We start from the raw sequence: 20,394 nt of genomic DNA, 5'->3' as shown, positions 1-20,394 counted from the left end.
CTCTTTTGCCTTTTCGCAACACGCTGCAGGCTGGATCAGAATCATGTATGGCAAGCTGTCTTATGTGAATGCGGGTGACGCACGTACCAGTCGAATAGAAGCCACTGTGTTTGCCAATCGTTAGCTAGCAAAATACTCGACCCACGTTTTCCCGCAATTGAGATCGTTGCCTACACTGGCAGCATTTGTCTTTCTCCTTCTAAACATTTGCCGCTTGTTGGCCATTAGGGCTGTATGCGCCCTTTGTACACGCATGTCCCTTTCAGAGCAGCACCCGACGCCACTGGTCTGTTTAACTTTATAAACAGACCTAATTTGGCCATCAGGTTGCCTAGCCACTGAACGGCGTATCCAATAGATGGCATAGCTTGAGAAATTCTATTCTGGAGGCGCCCATAAGATATGCTACAATGAAATCAAATAGGAGCTGGTAAGCTACCAATATAACGATGCTTTAGCATATGGAGTTGCGAGGACTTGATTAAATGAAGCGAAGTACAAACGAGAAAAATGCTTTTGAACCCTTTAAAGATACCAACTCATATGTGTGTTTGAACCGATATAATCTATGCGCATTTTTTTGTATTTATGACAGCCATAATAAAATTTTATGAATGACAAAAATAAACTCGCGAAATGATGATTCCCCTAGAGCACCGAAGAAACGTATTTCCCCTTTCGTGACTTTATAATTCTGTCACGAACCTAGGTTACTTCTAGTAACATCTAAACTGGCTAAAACTTAGTTTTGCTTTTTATCGTCTGCTGATGTCGCAAGCAAAACCTGACTTGCATCACGTATGGTTAATTATTTCTGTTTTGTTAAATATGGATATTGCCACGATTTGTCATTTATCCTATAGTATCCCATCATCGTTGTTACTGCCGCAAGCGGGGTTCGCAAACGTCCCTTTCGAACACCTGCGGGTTGCGTAAACATTGAGCTTTTTTGACTTCACGAAATACAACACGGAAAGCAGCTAGGGAAAATCGTTGTGGCTTCCTTACTGACATCGTAACTGCTTTCCTTTTCGTTCCTTTCTTCAGGCTCCTCTTATTTTTCTCATTTGCTTTTCTCTCACCCCCACTGAGCTATGGTTACGTGCTGTACTACTTTAGCTTTGGTCCAACATTTTCGTCGACACTTTACAAAAGCAACCGTCGCCTACGTTGTTCCTGTGTCGTAATATTATCAAACGCTAAGTATCGCACTGTGATGTTCGACTTCGGCATGCTGTTTTGCGCTGCACATTTCCGACTGCACATACGGTTAACGTTTCTCTTGGAAAGCTTGTGCATCTCCAACTTCGACTGTGACGGGATAATTTAATGGGGCGCGTGCGACTTCAAGACGTGACCAGGCCACCTCACCGCGTCGCCCAATCATAACCCAAATACAACTAAACCCACCTTCCCGGCCGTTCATACTTCACCGCATCGCTTACGACCATTGCCCTGTAGAGGATTGGCCGGGTTCTCACATGCGGAGAGAATGCGCTTCACGACGAGTGCTTTTTGAACCGATACATGTAACGCTGCCGGGCCAAGAACCAGGAAAAAACTATAACATATACCTCCTGTATTCACTGCTGTTGATTTTGTGTCGGATGCCAGGATAGGAAGACAGTATGTCAAGTAATATTCTTCCATTTCTAAGCAAGCGTCTCGATATAGCTTAGCGAGTGAATACTTGTGATGAATCGCAATGACAAATAGAAGCTAACAGTGTATAAGATGATATACAGATGACCATGTCGAATAATGTGCGCGCAAATGTCCGATAATAGGTGAGATATATAAATAGACAGGATATATATTACAGGACTATGGTGTTAACGACAAGAGGCGAACACACGAACGTTGCGGAACGTAATGTTTCTACATAAACCGATAAGAGCTTTGGACTACAGGCTGAATTGTATAAAGTCGAGCAACGGCAATATGAAAACACGTTGTTGCAAATCTCAGCTGTCGTGTATATTAAATCAATGGTATGATATTTTTTGTACGAATCACGAATTAAGGACACTGTGTTTATTGTTGTGTGTGTGTGTTTTTTTTTTTTGTATAAAGTGTAGCCCGCCTGTGAATAAATTCGTGTTCTGATTCGCAGCGTGAGGCGTTTCGTCGGTACACCCTAGGGAACTGCGATAAACAGAATATACAAACCAGCCCTTTATAGCAAATGGATAAGTAAAACACTCAGATCCTTCTTTTATGATTGACCTCACCCTACATCTGGTAAATGTCAAAAAGCATCGAGACTCGGTAGAAACATTACGAGTAATTCCACTAATATTTTAATAGCGACTACGACAAAGATGACACCACAGTCTTTGGCGGACAGGAACTTTACGAAAAACGCCGAAAGTTATTATTTGTTGATAAGAGAATCTAACCTACTTGTACCACAAAACGAGGTTTCTGCCTGACAGCGTAGTAGTATATTCGTCTAGCTGGTCATAAAGGATGCCAGAGCACCGCAAAGAAAGCTTTTGTGTAGTGGACTGGTGGGCACGATTCATCGCTAAATGCAACCCCCGCTGTCGATGGAGTTCTGCTGTTAGGCGCGGTGCAATGATCTTCCTCACTTATGCCAAATGAAATAGAGCATCGATTTCAATGAGTAGAAATTGTACGTACGTTACTAAAATTGTAGGTATAGTACTAAAGACTCGTTTCGCCGTCGTATTGCAACAGCAAGAACAGTTATCGCTAAATGGACAAACAATTTCATATTCAGGGCAAACAATTTTTGAAGTTCCATTCTAAATTCATTAGGCGAAAAAAAATTATACGAGTAAATCTAATTAAACTAGTCAGCAGCAACGATTATATAAGAAAACAAGCGCGGCAAACAGTGCTCTGAAGAACGTTTCCACTTGTCTGAAAATATTACGGGCCTATATGTGATACAGATCAGACACGCAACGCTTGTATCACACGAACCCATGACAGCTCAGTCATAACTCTCCTGACAACAATGAATCTGTACGTAGTAGTGAACCGGCTCAGACGCATCTCGTCTGACGGTTAGATTTTTCTAGCGGCCGGCTTCGCTTAACGCCAGTCAACGATCGAGCGACAACTACGATGACGAAGAAACCTATCGAACTCGAGTCGCCAAATAGCGAAAACTGGAAATCGGAATCCGCTCAGGACGGAAGTGCGGCGAGCAGGCTTTCACGATGAACGGCAGTTAGGCCGAGTCTGGTCGACAACGGTCGGCGCCGCGTTAAGCCCGTGGAACGATTCAGCAAAGGAAGGTTTCGCGTTCGGTCATATGCCTTAAATGTAAAGCAATGTTTGCTGCTCCACTTGGTTCATAGGCCCGTTTCCTTGCAAAGGAGATCAGGACACGGACGTTATTAAGGTGGTCGAGCCAGCGAGCTGCAAACAGCGAAGCTAGTTTCCAACCGAGTTAGGGAAATTGCAAGGGTCTTCGACGTTGTCGTCAACATCACCGCGCCGAAGGAACGGTCCAATTACAAATCTGCTGATGCCTTTATATACATCTGGCAGCCGACATACGTACGTCATTTTGCAGACGGGCATCGTGGCACGCGGAAAGTGCGCTGTGTTGGAATGAAGGCTGGCAGGAGTAATAGCGTAGCGGAGCACTGCAGACAAGCGAGTAGGCAGGTTTCGGAACATGTTTGTACTTGATCAACCGGCCGGTGATTTTCGTTGGGTCACAGATACGAATGCCTGATACACTCCGAAGCCAAGATTGAGCTTGCAACTCGCTGACTACTAACATAAGTCGAGAGTATCCTAGCAGGGGGTATCGGAAGTACTCATATTGCTTCTAGTGAGTTCTTCTCCTTAAAATTCTCAACGACCATATAAATTTGCCCAACACATCTCTTCTTTTATTAAAGCCTGCTTCTGGTGCCCTGCGCGTCCCTCGTTCACAAAAGTTGTTCGAACCCGAACTTTTACCATTCACGCCTTAAGATCCGCTACGAACTATTCCTGTAGCATAAACCCTTGTTCCCAACATTGAACGAAACCATAACTAACGTTCGCGCAACTTGAGGCATACGCTCATCGCTACTGTTACCGCGGAACTTAATATATTGTTTTGTGTTCGAAATTACGATCGGTTAGCGCGAATCCACTTGCTGTCATACTTCGAATGCTCGAAATTTGTCCTGCTCTCAAATAAATTAAGAGAAGCGCCTAGGAAACCTTTTATAAAAGAAATAGATGATGGACGGAAATTTTACAACCAAGAATTCCTTCAAAGAAGGAATTCCTTCAAAAAAGTCTTGTTCACTTCATCAAGTTAACCAAGGTACCACTAAAAACCGCAAATTTGGCTTAGCAACCGCAACAGAGGCATTTCCAACGCCTCCTAAGTAACGCAGATTCTGAGCGATCTGGTTCCCTTCCATCCGTCGTTTGCCTAAAACCGATTTGCCTCGCGTGCAGGCTTGCACGCAGATTTAGGTCGAAGCAAGCGCTTTAACAGGTATACGTACCTGTGTATAATTCAGCAGTTAATCAACTGTTTTTTCAAAGAAACAGCCCTTGGCAAAGCGCTACACAACATGTTCATAACAATCTATATATAAAATAGATGACCGAATGATTTTCTCGCTCTGACAACGGACATAATAAATCGATATCTGGTCATAGTTTTGTTATAGCCCAGATCTGAATCTGACATAAAGTGGATAATATTCCTTATTAAATCTTCTATTCTAGAGAATCGATTTACGAATTAATTTCCGTCTACATTTATATTGGTTTAGAGATTGATTTTGCTTAGTAGGCCTGATTTTTCTTTTGAGAGGCATTAATGATATAATTTTACAGTGAATTAACGTTCTCAACTATACAACCGTTAAAAGCATCAATCTGTTGCTGACGGCTGATTATTCTCGTTAATGGATTATCAAGTGGTCAATATTGGCCGATTCGTCTACGTATGTTCAACGAACTCAAACGTTTTTCTACTTGAATCATTTCTATTTCATACAGATGTCTAAAAGGGCACAATCATCTGGCTAGCAGTGGTTACAGAGACACGGTTAAGCATCTTTGGAATCATCTTTTTCTAGCCTTCGCTGGCAACTCCAACTACGTTTTCGTTCAATTAAATTTCGACTTCTTAGACGTCCATTTACTGGACCCTGTCGTGGCCTTCTATGCTGCTATTCTACAAATCTATGCGCGCCTGCAGCCTGCAGCTCAATTTAAATGTAGGTATATGTCCGTACGGGCGTGCATGTATATATAGTGGTATGTATGACGAGCATGACGAGCGCGTTGGTGCTTCAAGAGTCCTTTACCGTTGCTGCCTATGCAGTTTTCGCTTTATTCTACACCCAATGGCCCAATACTGGTGAATAAGCTGGGAATTAATTAAATATTGGTAACGATAGAAAGCACAATTCCCCAAGCTGAGATTCAAAAGCCAGGTCCTGTAGCCTCGTCGTAGTGCCACACGCGACGACCCCAGAAGCGGCAGAGTTTCCTTGCCCCCCATTCTGTGCAAATCATCCCCATCCAAATAGCCCCCAGAAGTGTGTTTGGCCTTAAGGCTCGCCCGCGGGACACTTACAGTCTCTCCACTCGAAGCCTGGCCAGGCCAGCCACGGCCGGATCGAGCCAGCGAGTTATTCGTGTAGCTACACGATGCAGCCAGGCGCGCAGTATGCCCCCTCCGTCGTTCAGATCTTTCGATAGTTTTGCCCATGGGCAGGCAGGCTGCAGGCAGACAAAAGATACGAGGCAAAAGCCACACTGGCAATCGTCGTGAAGCGTCGTCCTCACAGCCTTCACCAGTGTAACTGCATGCCAACCGCCGTGGATTGTCACGGCATCCTAATAGTGATTGTCTAGTGGATCGTGTTGCCTTTCTAACAAGCCTGCTTTCGAGTTGTCGCTCAGGGGCCCTGAACTGCTGGGTCGCTCTCCCACTTCCTGACTGAGCTCGCTCGAGCCGTACGAATTGGCCAGGCTCAAACGTACGCCCGCATCAGCACCTTGCCAGCAGCCACGGCGGTAGCGCAACTTAGTTGGCGTCCTGCGAAGGATTCCTACATCGAATCTCCCGTTCTCCTCTGCTTCCTCCAGAACGAAGAGTTCGCTGGCCCGCCTTCTTCCACCCTGAAGCCTCTGAAGTCAAAGCCATCTTCTTGCACCCAGACTTAAAGTCTTCCCAAGCCGGGCTTCCCTTGTGAGTTCCTGGGATAACGCTACCAGCCAGCTCGTCAACGTACGTTCTACTTCTCTCTTCGAGAGACACTGAGCAATAGTGCTAGCGACTATAGCAAGACAGCTTGCAGTAACAGCAACAGCTTCATCGGCGGTCACAGAGGCTACGGCGATGCCGGCAGTGAAACGCAGTACCGGGCAACTGTGAGAGAAACAGTAACGGCAGTAGCCGCAATGAACAGAACCCAGCAAAGTCGTAACCAGTTTCGTGGGACTTATTTATGTGCATACTGGGACCGTCCAACGAGAGGTCAACTAGCGCACAAGGAACATAGTCACACACCCGATCACAGTTACTACCATGCACACTGACGCACACACAGACCGACGTAACACTCGATGCAATAACAAACACCACCCGCCGCAGAGACCATTGAAGTATACACCTACTACACGCGTTACTGATACGGCGGACTGAAACGCTAGCCAGCCAGTCAATAATAGGTAGTCACAAGCTAGTCGCGAGAATTTTGCTTTTAAGGGTTGTTTTGCTCAACTTTACGATGACGTGGCGGGGTCGCGAATTACGTAATAGGATCGGCCTCGCTGTACACGTGGGTAAACTGTGAATACTGTCTATGTAGAAAAATGGCCACTGTTGTAATTAATCTGCTTTGACAACTTTTACCGTTAAACAAAGGAAAATAATGTTACTTTATTAGTAGATAGGTCGCTAGGGCTGTACACAAGTTACAACTGCCGCATTGTTATGGCTTTTTATGAGCACAAACCTTAGAAAAGCTGTATTTTCATAATTTACCAAAATCAATTCAGTCTAGATTTTGGAGAGTTTCTAAGAATCGTTTAACCACAAAGAGTATTTGTCTGAAGGCAAGTGCCGATCACTTTTGCAATATAACTAAATCTCTCTAACAAAGCGATTTTTGGCCAAGGCGCCGCCATTACGGTAAAATCAATCATAAGTAGTGCAGAATCTTCTTTGCCACGTTTTGAAAAATAATAAGCTTACGTTTGCTTAACGCTACGATTCAGAAATTTCGTCATACCTCCTAAGACATCAACATAAATAATAGAGATTAGGATCAAATCTATGATAGTCGCCTCCATAAAAAAAAAAGTAAAAAGGAGATAAGTGTTTCACTTCATACATAATGTGTTCATAGCTAATCCTAGTTAGATAGTAACTATGTTGGAGAGGTGACGCGATTAGGGACCCTATAGCTACTAAAGCTCTGTAGCTTCGTTACAGGTCGTCTTACTTTTGGCCGTTTGATTCACTTGTCGACTACCCGGCTGCGTAAGCGACCGAGTGGCCGGCCTCCCGCACGTCGTCGACAGCTGATTGGCTAGGGCAAATGCTTCCCAGGAGACAAGGGGCAAGTCACAGGGCTCATACATGCTCACAGTTTGCCACTCAACTTCCTAGCTTTCTTGCCACCACTGCGCCCTGGGGGCTTTTCTGCAGAACTACGTCTTGACAGGAGGAAAAACCGGTGCTGTAGAGGGGCGTTTGTGGGAAAGGGTAAAATATATGAAAAACGTAAAGGACTCGTAAAGTATCACAAGGTACGATCACCATCAGCTCGCGCAGTGTACTAACATAAAGGCACTGTATAGGTCCCGCATAGGCCAACGCACGCAAAAAGGGCATCTGGAGCCCACACTTGAAGAGGCTCTCGCAAAATAGACAAAACGTTCGTGTGAGGGGTTTGGACACAGTTTCGACATTAGGCAACGCTCTGAACAAATGACTGCAGTGTCTTTCGAAACGGACTCAGCTCCAAGGTAGACTTTTTGTTTGTTTGATTTTTGCGTTCCGTGTGTGAATACGCTGACGTATTTATGAATGTTTGTATTAAGGCGGTAAATACCTTAAAATGAGCCGATAAATGTTTTGGTAAAGGTGTTTGTTAATTAGCTCAGGCGAATAGGTAGGGTAATTACTGATCTTTAGTCGTAACTGAACTGCTTGAAGGGGCGATAAAGACGGTGAAAGTAGATGACATTTTTGAATAAGATATTCGAGATTAGGAATATTCTAGAACCTTTATGAAATAACCAGCATATCAGCTAATAAGTGAAAGTATATTATGTGTATGAACGTCCAGCTTGTTATCTCGTACACTGTGCTTGCACACTTCTATAAAAATCGTACAATCCACAAATGAATTGCCACATTACGCATTTGGACATTAATGCAAGTCTGCGTCATTTAATAACTCAATATAAGCCATTGGTCGTTAAGCTTAGGGTGAGTCTCTCACACAAGCTTATTGTCTGCTCCACTTACCTGCCACCAGTGATCTTCAAAGCCACCTGCCGGCTTTAGGCCGTCGCTGAAACATAGCGTCAATGGTCAACGTGGCGCTAGCAGATGAACTACAACTAGTAACCTAACATTAAAAAGCGTTTTTCTTTTCACCCCTAGAATTTTCATTAACATTCAATCTCTCTCGATACCTCAACCTGTTTTTTTCTTTCAATCTAACCTTATATATGTAATGTCTACCGTCGGCTGTCTACGACACTACTTCTCTATTCCGTTTTTCGTTATATTATAATCACTAAAGTCTTTAAACAATGCCTCAATCCTTGAGCTGGTCGACGCGAAGATTTTAACTAGGCATATTCACAAACACCGATTTAAAACCCTGGCCAAAACCATCCCACCGCTCACTTTCTACTTAGCTTCTTCACCATACATTTTTTCCTGTAGCTTTACCGCACGTCACCCACTTCTTTGTCTTCGGCACCGTCACCCAGTTTCAACTTCCGTTGGTTCATCTTCACCAGAGCTGTTGGTATCTCTCCGTACTTTTTCTGCCCTGTAGAACGCCATACGTAGTAGCTCCAGCGATTACAATCGCAATACCCCAACCTTGCCGAGTCTTATAAATGCTGCGGGGCTAAGGGGAGACTGTTCTGCGTTGTCCTCCATCCACACTTCGCACGCGATAGGCCGTGATCGACGTGCTTCAGGGTAAAACGATAAGAGATAAGTGGTGAAAGGAGCAGTGCTGGTGGTGGCAGTAGGTAATCGTAAATGAGGGCAAATGCGTGAAAAGCCATGTGGGTAACGCTGCTCAAATCAGGTCTGTAAGTAAAAGGCCTCAATGTTTGGGAGACATCAGAAAGACAGGTCGGGCCTGGCTTAGTGCTAATCCCTGATATCCCTGAGTCGTCCTTTACTTCAATGCTCAGACTGTTCCTCGTCAGCAAGAGTCCCCGCTTCATCGAAAATCATGCACACGATTGGTAACGAACCGGCTTCACACTACATGGCATTCCCATATCCGCCCTAGGTTTCTCCACGAGACAGTTCAATCATTGAACCCGTTTTTTTGTGTACATACTAACGAAGCTGCTTACGCGACGCTGCGATTATTGGTGTTTTTGTTATTACTTGTGCTACAATTGCCGCTGCAACGATGGCCACGTTTTAGATAGCTCAGAGAAGGAATGAGGTACAGCCACAGGATCAATTTTGACCCTTGCGATCTCCGTTATATTTTCATCCCTTCTGTATTCTTCAGCTATCGGGTCACGTGAACAGTCCTAAGCTAGCCACCATCAGCTATACGCTATACGTGTTAGCAGCATGGTGGGCGCTTAACTCAAAAAGGCTGCTTTTGCATCTTAACCCGAAAGGAGTCTGTAATCGTTCGTTACACTATCGTAGCGTTGCCAATAGTCAGTAAGATTGTTACCGGATATGTAGATACCTCATTTCGCAATACTGCTAGGTTAAACTGTTTGATACAATCACGCCACGTATTCCTTGCATACAGGCAGAGCTGCCTAAGGGGGTTGCCCGTTGACATCTGTTCTGATACCCGTTTACCGTTTCGTGTCCACCCCCAATCAATTATCGCCGACCCGAACTTATATATCCTTCTTGATAGGTACTAATTATTCAGCACTAAGAAATCATGGCGCTCAATGAATATGTGAGTTAAAAGGTCACGTGAATCGAATGAATCATCGATAGCTTTGACCCACTTTTTGAGAAAAATTGTTTCCCTTTAGAATATCGCTTGATACGCTTAGATCATGAATGCAGCGGTGTCGCCAGCTACTGTTTCTGAGAAATCGATAGAAAAAAAAATATTCGAAGCTAGTTTTCGATACGTCATCTTGATTTTGAGATTTTCCATCCGCAGATCAGTAGATCAATACATTGGTTTACTTAAGACGTTCAAAAGAAAGCGGAACGCTCAAGGTTTAACCAAAAAAGTGGTAACGACAAAGTTGAATGTTGTATTGGTATGCGTGTCCTATCGCATTATCTAAGACGCTTTACCGTTTTCTAAAAATTCTTCTTTTTTTATCAGTAGTTAGCCAAAAAAAACCTTTGCAAGAAAATTTAAAAAATAAAGCTTACTAAAAATATTTTTTCTCAGAAAAGGGTAATTAGCTAACGAAATAACGATTAGCGCGTGTCCATAAAGCATAGGGTCTATAATAATGCTTTCATTGATTCTGCCCAATTGACTATTATGCACATGTCAATGGACGAGCATAAATTATAAATGGTTGCAACACTTTCAGGGTTCTTTGCCTCATCCAAGGATCGTAGGACGAAAAGGTTTACTCAGTTCCCTAATCAATTCTGATGAAGCGGATCAATAAATACAACTGGCGGCACGACTGACATCGACGCAGCCTAATGCAAGTATTGATAATGTGACCTCAAGGTTTCTATAAGATGCGATTTATAGAACCAATCGTATTCCGAATTAGGAGTAAAGATTACTGGATCCTTTTCCTGAAACTGACTACGGCTGAGTACCCATACAATTGACGGCGATGCAGTGAGAGGTATCGTAAGTGATTCACAATGAACTGACATTAAAGCTTACTAAACCCTGTCCAATAGCTTCGAGTGTCGATCGTAATATCCAGCAACCATAAAGTAGTAGATCTGCAACGCGCAGTTCAACTTGAGCGTCGTAGTGGCTGCGCGGTATATTGATCGGGTACTGGAAAAATCGAATCAAGGAACGTCTTCACTATAAAGTGAAGGTGTGAGAAGTGAAACGAGCACGCTGCGTGGGCGCACCACTGACTTGTATTGTAGGTTCCAAGACTAGACGGAACTAGTTCCAAAGTACAATAGTATTGCGTGAATGAAGTGTTGGCCGAACGATGAAAACCTGCTTGATGATCATGTTGGCTGTGTGTTATCATAGATAAAATTCCGACGTTGTTTCCTGTGGTCGGTGTGCATTTTACGGTGTTGTTATCGTGGGGAAACGTTTCCGTGGAGGTCGAAACCGCGTGGGAGGTTTTTGTGTCAACTCATAAGCTGAGCTGCTAATCAGATAGCCTTCGAGAGCCCCTTTAATTCAACTTCGCCGTTTATGGCCAATTGGTTGAATCGAGAATGAGCAGAACTCAACAGGAGAAAGAGTGTGGCGTATCTTTTCATTAGTGTTTTGTCCTATTTCAACTGCAAACCTAAAAAGAGCCGTGACAAGCCTTTCCGGCAATTGGGGATGGATGAAGCAAACTACCTGCTAAACAGGCCACAAAAAAATGCTCTGCTAGCAGATAGATACCATTTGATTGTCAAGGCGTATTAGAGTGTTGCCTTTTATTATTATTATTATTATTATTACTGAACCTACCGTCAGTAGTCAACTTGCAAAATGTGTTTACAAATGTACATATTTAAGGGTTATCGAAAATTAACGTTCAATTATAAAACAATAACTTTATTTTATAACTTTGATATAAAAACATACAATAATCTTGAATGGAGTAGATAAATAACTTAGTGTTATTCCGACTGCGATAAACATGGCGTATTCGTTTTCAGGATTTAAGAACTGTTTGTAATTATACTCATTAGGTATCGTCGTAGGGGGGCGACTAACGCGCGTAGTATGCGTGCGTTGCCATGGTAACTCTAATTAGCGAGTACGGTGGTTCGAATCTCAGCGTTGACAAAATGTTTACTAGAAATGAGAAGGCCCGGAAAAGAAGAAATCGAAAAAAATAAAACGTTAAAACCATTAGCTAGTTGTTTGGTTAGCGTATCGTTTTATAAATATGTTGGAGAAACGCTGGCTAAGTTCAGAAAGACCCGCTGCGGTCAGAGTACTAATGCGGGCAATCCTTTGATGATTAAAGAACATGATTTTCAGACTTGTTTATGAAAAGACAACTTAGAGTCCCAAAAAAACAATATACAAAATAAAAGAGTTTCGGCTTGTGGCAACTACTTCTCCACTATATAGTGAAGTGTCTTTAGGTGCTTTATGGTGAGCACTGTAGATCCATCCGTTTGTTATCTTTAGTTCTTCCAATAATAATGTTTCGCTTCATTTTTGTTCTAAAATGTAAATGAGGACTCGATGTTTGTATTCGCTGAGATGTAAGTTAAACTTTCTCTAAAAACTGCTCTCTCCCCATAGTTGAATGCCGTTACCTAAAGCTGTCCATTTTCCTAAGCATGTAACAAGCTCAAAGTGATAGTTTAGATATGGGCAAGCTACGCAATCCTTTTCATTGTTTGCCCTTGCCTTCTTTTCATGTAGTCGCCCACGCTCGCTTTTCATTCGTTTTGTTTCGTGGCTGTTGAAAAGATAAGTGGTTTCGAGCAAGTGCCCCTATTCCTGGCGGCAGGAATTCCGCACGTGGGTCTATTTCACAAAATGTTTCATATTCAAGTCGCGTAGCAGAGGGGTATGGAGCCAGTTGAGCGTTCGTTGTAATACGTATGTGGGGTGCTGCTCAGCCAGGCCTCAAGGCAGGTGGAATGAAGCGACACCAGCGGCCATGGCTTGGCCGACGGGGCTATCGTACGATGAGCGAAGCTTGTCTGCGGGCTCTAACGCAAAGAAACCCTCGGGCAAACACCCTGAGAAGGCTCGCGCGCTATCACGAACGCAGCATGCTGCGGTGCCGTTTGCACATAGCGCCAAAGTTTACAGCATTGCTCTAAAGCCTCCGTGAAACCCCCGCTCCATTCAGTCAAACTTCAACCAACATCGAGCTCGCCCCATACTAACGTCCGAGTCTCATCTGTCCATACCGGTGCAGTAGCCAGCCAGTAAAAGCAACGTTGCCATTCCACATCAAGCTGAACGAAGCATCGAACGGATCAGCGTGAAGCACTAGGTACACTGATGGGGTTACACGCAGAAACTATTGGTGTAGCACTGCACCGAAAAAAAAGCATCGTAGATATAATAAAGGACAGCAGCCAGTCAAAAGGTTCACGAGGACCGTCGTTACGGCCGCACAAGGAGTGAAAAAAAGAGAACCTACTGACGAACTGCATAGACGTCTCGTAGGACAACCTTCTCAGGATTGAGACTTCTGAAGTCAGAAGCACGAAAAAACTAAATAAAAATGGCAACAATGGCATAACCTAGCACTCAGCATAACCTAGTGCATATTGATATCGCTAAAGTTGTTCAAACGATATATCAGTAAATGTCAATGGGAAAAGTTACCGCAATGACATTTGTTTCATAGAAATATTACGGGAAAAAATGATGCACATAGCAGGTTACAAGGTTATCCAACAGGTCTTTGCACTCCGTCGTCTTCCTTGTCTCCCTATAAATCGCATACACAACACGTTCGCTTCATTTTATGAAGAAAATATAGGAATAAGAATTAAGCATTTGAATGAAAGCTGCAGGGCTTCACTGTCTTCATAAGCATGCTCACCGTTGTTAGGTTTTAAGTCAGCTGCTTATGCTGTTTTGAATGGGTGGAGAAGGAATGGCAGATGACGTCCTTTGGTGACCGGATATTATACAAGTAAAGCCTCTACAAATGGCTTCAAATTATCTAAATTCTGTGCAGTGGATAGTTAGTCATTTGTGACCGTACAATCATTCAATGTATACTTTGGATACGTCTTCCTGTCGAACTCGGACATTACGGTTTCACATTGGCTACGCTTGTAAAAATCTGTCAGAAACAATTGCTCCACTTCGAAAGAACAGGAAGCTACAATGAATTATATTACTTAGGACAATAGTCCTAAAAACATACTGAGAATCTCTGGGAATACTATTGATCAAGTGGAAAATTTAGGCAGCTGCCTGAAGCACGAAGGAGTCGATGCGTGTTTTACGTATAATGTAGATAGACAGATAGACGTATCATTGGTCGTCGGGTACAATTATATGTGTTAGAAATGTGTACTGAAGCCGAGATTTGATTGGCGTCTAATATTTCTTTGTCGAACGTTATCGGAACATTATGATAGTTTTTTTTTCTTGTTTACCTTTCCGCAATCTATCTAATCTTGTACGGCAACGCACCAGGGCGCAGGAAATCTCACCTTAGTGAAGGTAATAATCAGTTGTTTAACCCAATTCCAAACGCTGATCCCATCAAAAAAGGCTCAGAGGTTCAGAGTGGTTCAGCACTTAATATAATAGTGATAATAATCTCAGAACTATGTTATGACTCTTACACTTATTTGACTCAGTGTATAACTAGATTCACAAATAAGGATTTTCTATCGAAAATGTATAATCTGTATTTTGATGTATTGTATCATCAAAATGTAAAGTTCAGACCGTTTCTGAAGCCGTTATCATGTTTCCGCCGCGTTTCTCTGTGCTCTAATAGCATCGGATTCACGTAGCGTATTAAACAAGTTAACGTCTGGCGCCATTCACAGCCTGATTCAGAGCTATTTTATAGTACTTTTCCTAGTGCTTCTTGAAAGTCTTTTTTTTATCTAGCCCCAAAGAAAAATGCTGATCCGTAATCGACGTGTGACGAAGTGAGATGGAAAAACAAAGCACCTAAAGAAAATTCTGTGTATTGAAAAGTAACACTGGATTAATTAAGATAATTAAGAAAAATAGAGCAATTAACAACGCTCCGTCCTATAGTTCTGCTAGATTTTCCCGCGTTACCTTGCATTATACAAGACATGACGAATTACACTGGACATTTCGAGTGTAAATGCCACCTTGTGATAAGCTTGCATATGCCTTAAATTTATGTTGAGACTTCCATAAACATGGTAGCTCCTGTGCTTTACTAGGCAGTACGGGGCCAAAGATCAAGCCTTTTATTTCGTAGTCGGTAGGTGAGTAACAGCCTCTAGGATACGTAGATGATAGTCCTGGTCACCGACATCTTAATCGATTAGAATAGGCGCTCTAAAGTAAATAATCCTGTCAAAAACTTGTGTTTTCTATTACTTCTAGGTTTGGGTACGTAGCCATGCGGGCCTGATGCTATATACGAATTTCGGGTAGGCCTTTTCTTGTTTAATTTAAAATTTTTTCCAGTGCTTCTCAAAATCGATTTTTGTATGACAAACAGAGGTTTCTTCACTTCTTAAAATATCGTATACACTAATTTGCATACTGCGTGAGATAATGAGGCTCCTGTTGTAATTTTAAATAGTTCTATAATTCTTATATTAGGGCTAATTTAGATTCAAATCAACCTATCATTACTAAACATATTTAATATACTTCTTACGTTTTAGATAAATTAAAGAAATTCCTATTTACGCAATATTCGCCTAAATGAGGAAATAAATCAATTTTAGGGCATATAGCTAAGATCTTTATTTCGCTATGGCTTCTTTGTTATAAGACACTGACGTACACTGCCTAAAAATTTAAGGAAGAACAAACGTGTTTCTGATACTCATGCTTAAAAATGCCATATCATAAGGTCAATAATGTAAAAAATTAGTACTTACGAGAAAGGTGTCATCGCAGAGGACTTCCGCCGGAGCATGGGAACTGAACGAGAAGATCTTGAGGGATTCGAGAGTTCCCTGGGAAGCGAACACAAGCAAATAGGCACGCAATAATATCCAACCAAGTCCCAACACTCCATATGAAACACTCCGGAGAAGCATGTTGAATGGGCCTTCAAGGTCAAGGTCCTCCGGACAAAAACACACGAGTCCCGTGCTACCCTCACGCTCGTCAACGCCCACTGTAAGAGGCCAAATAAGTCAACCGGAAAGCTACCACAAAGTAGAAAAGCTCACTCAACATTACAAACATGCATATATAAACAATCGTTAAGAACAGAAAGGCAGTACGCTTAATACGCAGTTTGATAGCGCCTAAAACGAAAGCAAACTAAAAGTCTACGTTGATTTGCCAAAATAGTCTCTTAAAAATACTACGACAGTCATTTCGATATGGCGATTTATGAAATTTAGGAATGATGCCGTTGAGTGAGAGACATTCAGTGGACGGCTAACTGTGAACAATTCCTTAAATGCTGCACGTGACCTTTGAGCTTCAACTGGGTTCCGAAGCGACATCGTCACCAATTTTATGAACGGCCTTCAGATACCCCTAGAGATATCAGTTATCAGAGCGCCGTAACCTCTATGATATAGAAGAACATAATGTTCCTTCAACGTTCAGCCTGAAAAATTTCACCGCCTATGGCTCTACTACAAAGCCATCAACTAAAGCCCGAAACGTGTTTTGTCGACGTCGTCAAATGCAGAAGTTCCATTGACGTTTCCCTTGCAGGCCTTGTTCGTCAATGGAGGACGCAGACCTTGGCAAATGGATCCTTTTGAGTGTACAAGTTTCCCACGGACAGCTCCCCTATTTTTGAATTTTTTCCCTCTATTTTTGTATAGAATATTTTCATTGGCCTTACATAGAACAAGGTATGTGAAATCAGCCCATGCTTTAAGCAAAATATATTCTACCAATTCCACCGCAATATTTAATTACAGTTACCGACCATTGTGCCGGATGTATGGGTGTAGCCTTAAGAAGCATGGCTAAATTACTTAGAAGAGATTTATGGCCACTTCTTGCCTGATTCTTTTGACGAAGATTCGGCAAATGGCAGCAAAGAAAACCGAAAAGTCATCTCTGTTTACGTACCTACAACGGGTTCCTTCATGTATGTGATGGACCGAAAAAGATTGTACTAGGAACCGATCAAACTCGCAGAGGGCAGCGTCTCGTCGATTCCACAGGCAGCAGTGGAAGATGATTCGTCTCGCCTATCGATCCCAATATATATTGCGATTCACGACACGCCAGTGGAAATGTATGTTTCGTTTTTATGGTTTACTTTAACTTTTAGTTCTCTCTCCAACTCATAAGGAACGCTGTTGTTTGTTAGTGTTATCCTTTTTGTTCAGCTTCGTCTGTTTCTTTCCCTGTTTGCAAGCTCTAATTGTCCTGAGTCCTTACTATGGGTAGTTGCGTTTTCTTCATTTGAAAAACCTATTCATAGTATCAGCCGAAAACATTTAGCGATCAATGTTGGTAATACGTCAAATGCCAGCTGTTGCTGATGAAATTGCTACTGTTATGCAGACGCGGTGGATAAACTACAAATCCAGGACAAGTTGAAGAGTGGCATCAAAACGATTTTCTGCCCCTAACAACATTTATGAGACGATTGGGCGTATTTTACTTAGAGTCTCTTGCCTATTAGGCCTGCTCGATATTCGCTATTATGTTACTCCTCCGTAATTACTATGACCGTCTAGCTCAGAGACGAGCGTATCTGTTGCTTTAGTTATATACTTCAAGCTAAATGTAATTATAGTAAAGTCCTGAACGGTAGAGCCCTTGGAGGCTAAATAATTAAATTGTCTGGAAATGAGAACAGATACCAAGGGATAGATTTTTTGCGTAGTCATAATAAGAAAAACATACGTGATAAATAAGGGCTACATTACTCCATGCAGATACTTGAAGCTTCAGAGAACAATATAACTCTAGTTATATTAATAACTAACAACCGAATTTCAATTTGGCAGACTATTGTGGAGAATCACTTCCGGGCCTACTAGACCACAGTAGACAAATGGGCAAAATGGATCTTAGCCACTTCATGTCCTGCTTGGGCCAGCTACAAATAGGGCAGTGTGGTACAGATCTTGCCGAGCATTCGATGTCGGCGTCACGCACGAAGCACTGAGAGTCACCAAGTTAACGGATGACTGTCTTTTCCGCTACAAATAATTCAATTGAATGCTAAAATTTAAGTCAGTATATCAAAAGTTCCTGTCGAGTCATTGTACATTTCAAGTACCATTTACCACACAGCGATGAAGTAAATAAGGATAAGTTTTTGATGGTATATTCGATAAATTTAGAAAAAAACTGTTTTTATGTTATCAGACGCTGGAGTTTACGGGCTTCGAAAGTAGCATTTGCTTGCGGGAACTTGTTATACTTGTTATATATACTTGAACAGAAATAATCTTCCTAAGATTTGTTTATGATATAAAGCAAATCCAACCTCGACGTACATTAATTTTCCCCTACACGGGTCATTCTCCTCAAAATACGATGTGTTGAAACGTGTTTATTAAATATATGTCCTTAATTATCTTAACTGCGCATCATTTCGTTAGTTCCACCAGTAATTAAGACGGCAGTAGTAATAGTTACTTTACCCGCCAATCCGGCTCTAGCCATGTAGAAAAGTGGTTTAACATTTTTTCCTCTGATCGTCCACGTTGGTTCCAATTGTGGCACGAAGCACAAAGGTCTGATCCAAAAACAAATCGATTGTTTGCTTAGAAAAAAAACATCTATAACGACTAACCCAAATTACTCTAGTAATTACCAATAGTGCATTATTAATCGATAAACCACAATATACTAAATTGCTTTGTTTGGAAGTGATTATATGAGACGTGAAGTACCTGTACAGGTTTTTTAGTAGTAGATAATATGACGACATACTTGGCCAATCGATTTTGTTTATATTACAGTATCTATACGAACTTTCAGGTAAGCAATCGATTAGACTTTTTAAGCTAGTCCTTTAACCTAAGTGGAGTAGATACCAGCTAGTATATTCCAATAGGCGCAGCTTTAAACGGCGGCCACAAGTACTGCAATAACGAAAAGCCATCTTCGGAATGGAAACAAACGTTGTTTCGTTGCAGTCGCAGATTCAATTGAATATTAAGGTCCCTCTGGACAGCAGATGTTAGCCATGGCAGCCATTAACATGTTAACCGTCAATGAGACTCGTTGGCTTCTAGGGGCACAGAAGCATTGAGCGCCAATTGGCCGTAGGAACCCAAAATGCTTACTACATATCAAGTAACATCATGTCTCAATAGCATCCGAACCCAATCACTTTCTGCTGAGGTATAGGAATCCGTCGGGATTCCCAGGCCATCCCGCTGTGGACAAGAGTGCAGGAGCGCCTATACACCGCAGATAACATAAAACATAACGCTAAATGCCACCGTTTCTGTCCTCTTTCGTTTCGTGGGACTGGAAGCAGTGGGAGTGGGGAAAACAGCTTTACTAACGAACGAGCATATCGTCTATTCGTTCCATTTTGATTTATTTTAGTCCATCAAATAAGACGACAGTAACAAACGGAATCGAGATAGTGATACAGAAGCTGAAACCCGGATTGCAATGGTTATCATATGCCCAGGCTTTTGCTGAAGTGATGTTCACGAGTAGCGATGCTGAATCTTTGTGAAAAATTCATCATGTTGAGAGCAGTCAAAAGATAAAGCTAATGTTTACAAAGACAAACAAGGTGAAGTCGACGCCCAATGGACGATATCAAGTGATTCGGTAGTCTAACGTGCGCCTGAGCACAAATACGAATGGGAACAGTACGGAGTAAGGAAGGCATAGATTCAAGGGGCATGATTCTAGTTTGCTGTTGAACTTGAGTCAATAAGAAGCAACCACTAACCGATACGACTGTGCGGCCGACAAATGCGCATAATAAAAACAATCTCTATGGGTTTTTTTCACGGTGTTCAAAATAATAGTGGTCGTTTAATAGCAACTACAATGCTAGCAGAAGCGGCTGCTTAGCGGACGAATTTAGGACCAGGGGTTATGACAGTGCTTAACGTATAACCGGCTGTAAGCTTCGGTCAACCTGAGGTCTAGGAATTATAAATGCTTCCAATAGACGTTCAATACTGAGATTTATTTACCTTCAGTGATATAGCAAATGGTATTAAACATCTAGTAAGCACATTGTATAAGTAGCCCAGCTTATCCACACAACCTTTACCAGTCTGCAATTGAAATATCAAAACAGTTATCTCCACCTGTATGTTATCCATAAGGTTTATACTCAGTTTCTATCGGTTGCGCCAGCCTTATTATTTACCGAGCCTAGCTCCGCAGACGCCGTCATTCACCTGAAGTGAATTACTTTTACGCGTGCCGTCGTTTCATTCTCTTGAATTGAAGCCCTTGGGAGCTGGGAGGCCGAAAAAGGGGCCATTGA

General features: G+C 42.3%; 1 protein-coding gene across 1 annotated transcript in view; it reads right to left on the bottom strand.

Annotated features, from left to right (window-relative positions):
* LOC111267785 (uncharacterized) overlaps positions 1–20,394 on the bottom strand; it is a 94,582-nt gene that overhangs the window by 55,041 nt on the left and 19,147 nt on the right. Inside the window, exon 2 of the mRNA XM_086971445.1 lies at positions 15,878–16,119. Within this exon, the coding sequence (XP_086827571.1) occupies positions 15,878–16,039 (162 nt within the window). The 5' untranslated portion in view covers positions 16,040–16,119. The remainder of the gene's footprint in view (positions 1–15,877; positions 16,120–20,394) is intronic.

The sequence above is a fragment of the Varroa jacobsoni genome, unplaced genomic scaffold (genome assembly GCF_002532875.2).
Source record: "Varroa jacobsoni isolate VJ856 unplaced genomic scaffold, vjacob_1.0 scaffold_1221, whole genome shotgun sequence".
Lineage (NCBI taxonomy): Eukaryota > Metazoa > Arthropoda > Arachnida > Mesostigmata > Varroidae > Varroa > Varroa jacobsoni.
The sequence above is the reverse complement of the archived record's forward strand: the minus strand, read 5'-3'. Positions and strand labels throughout refer to the sequence as shown.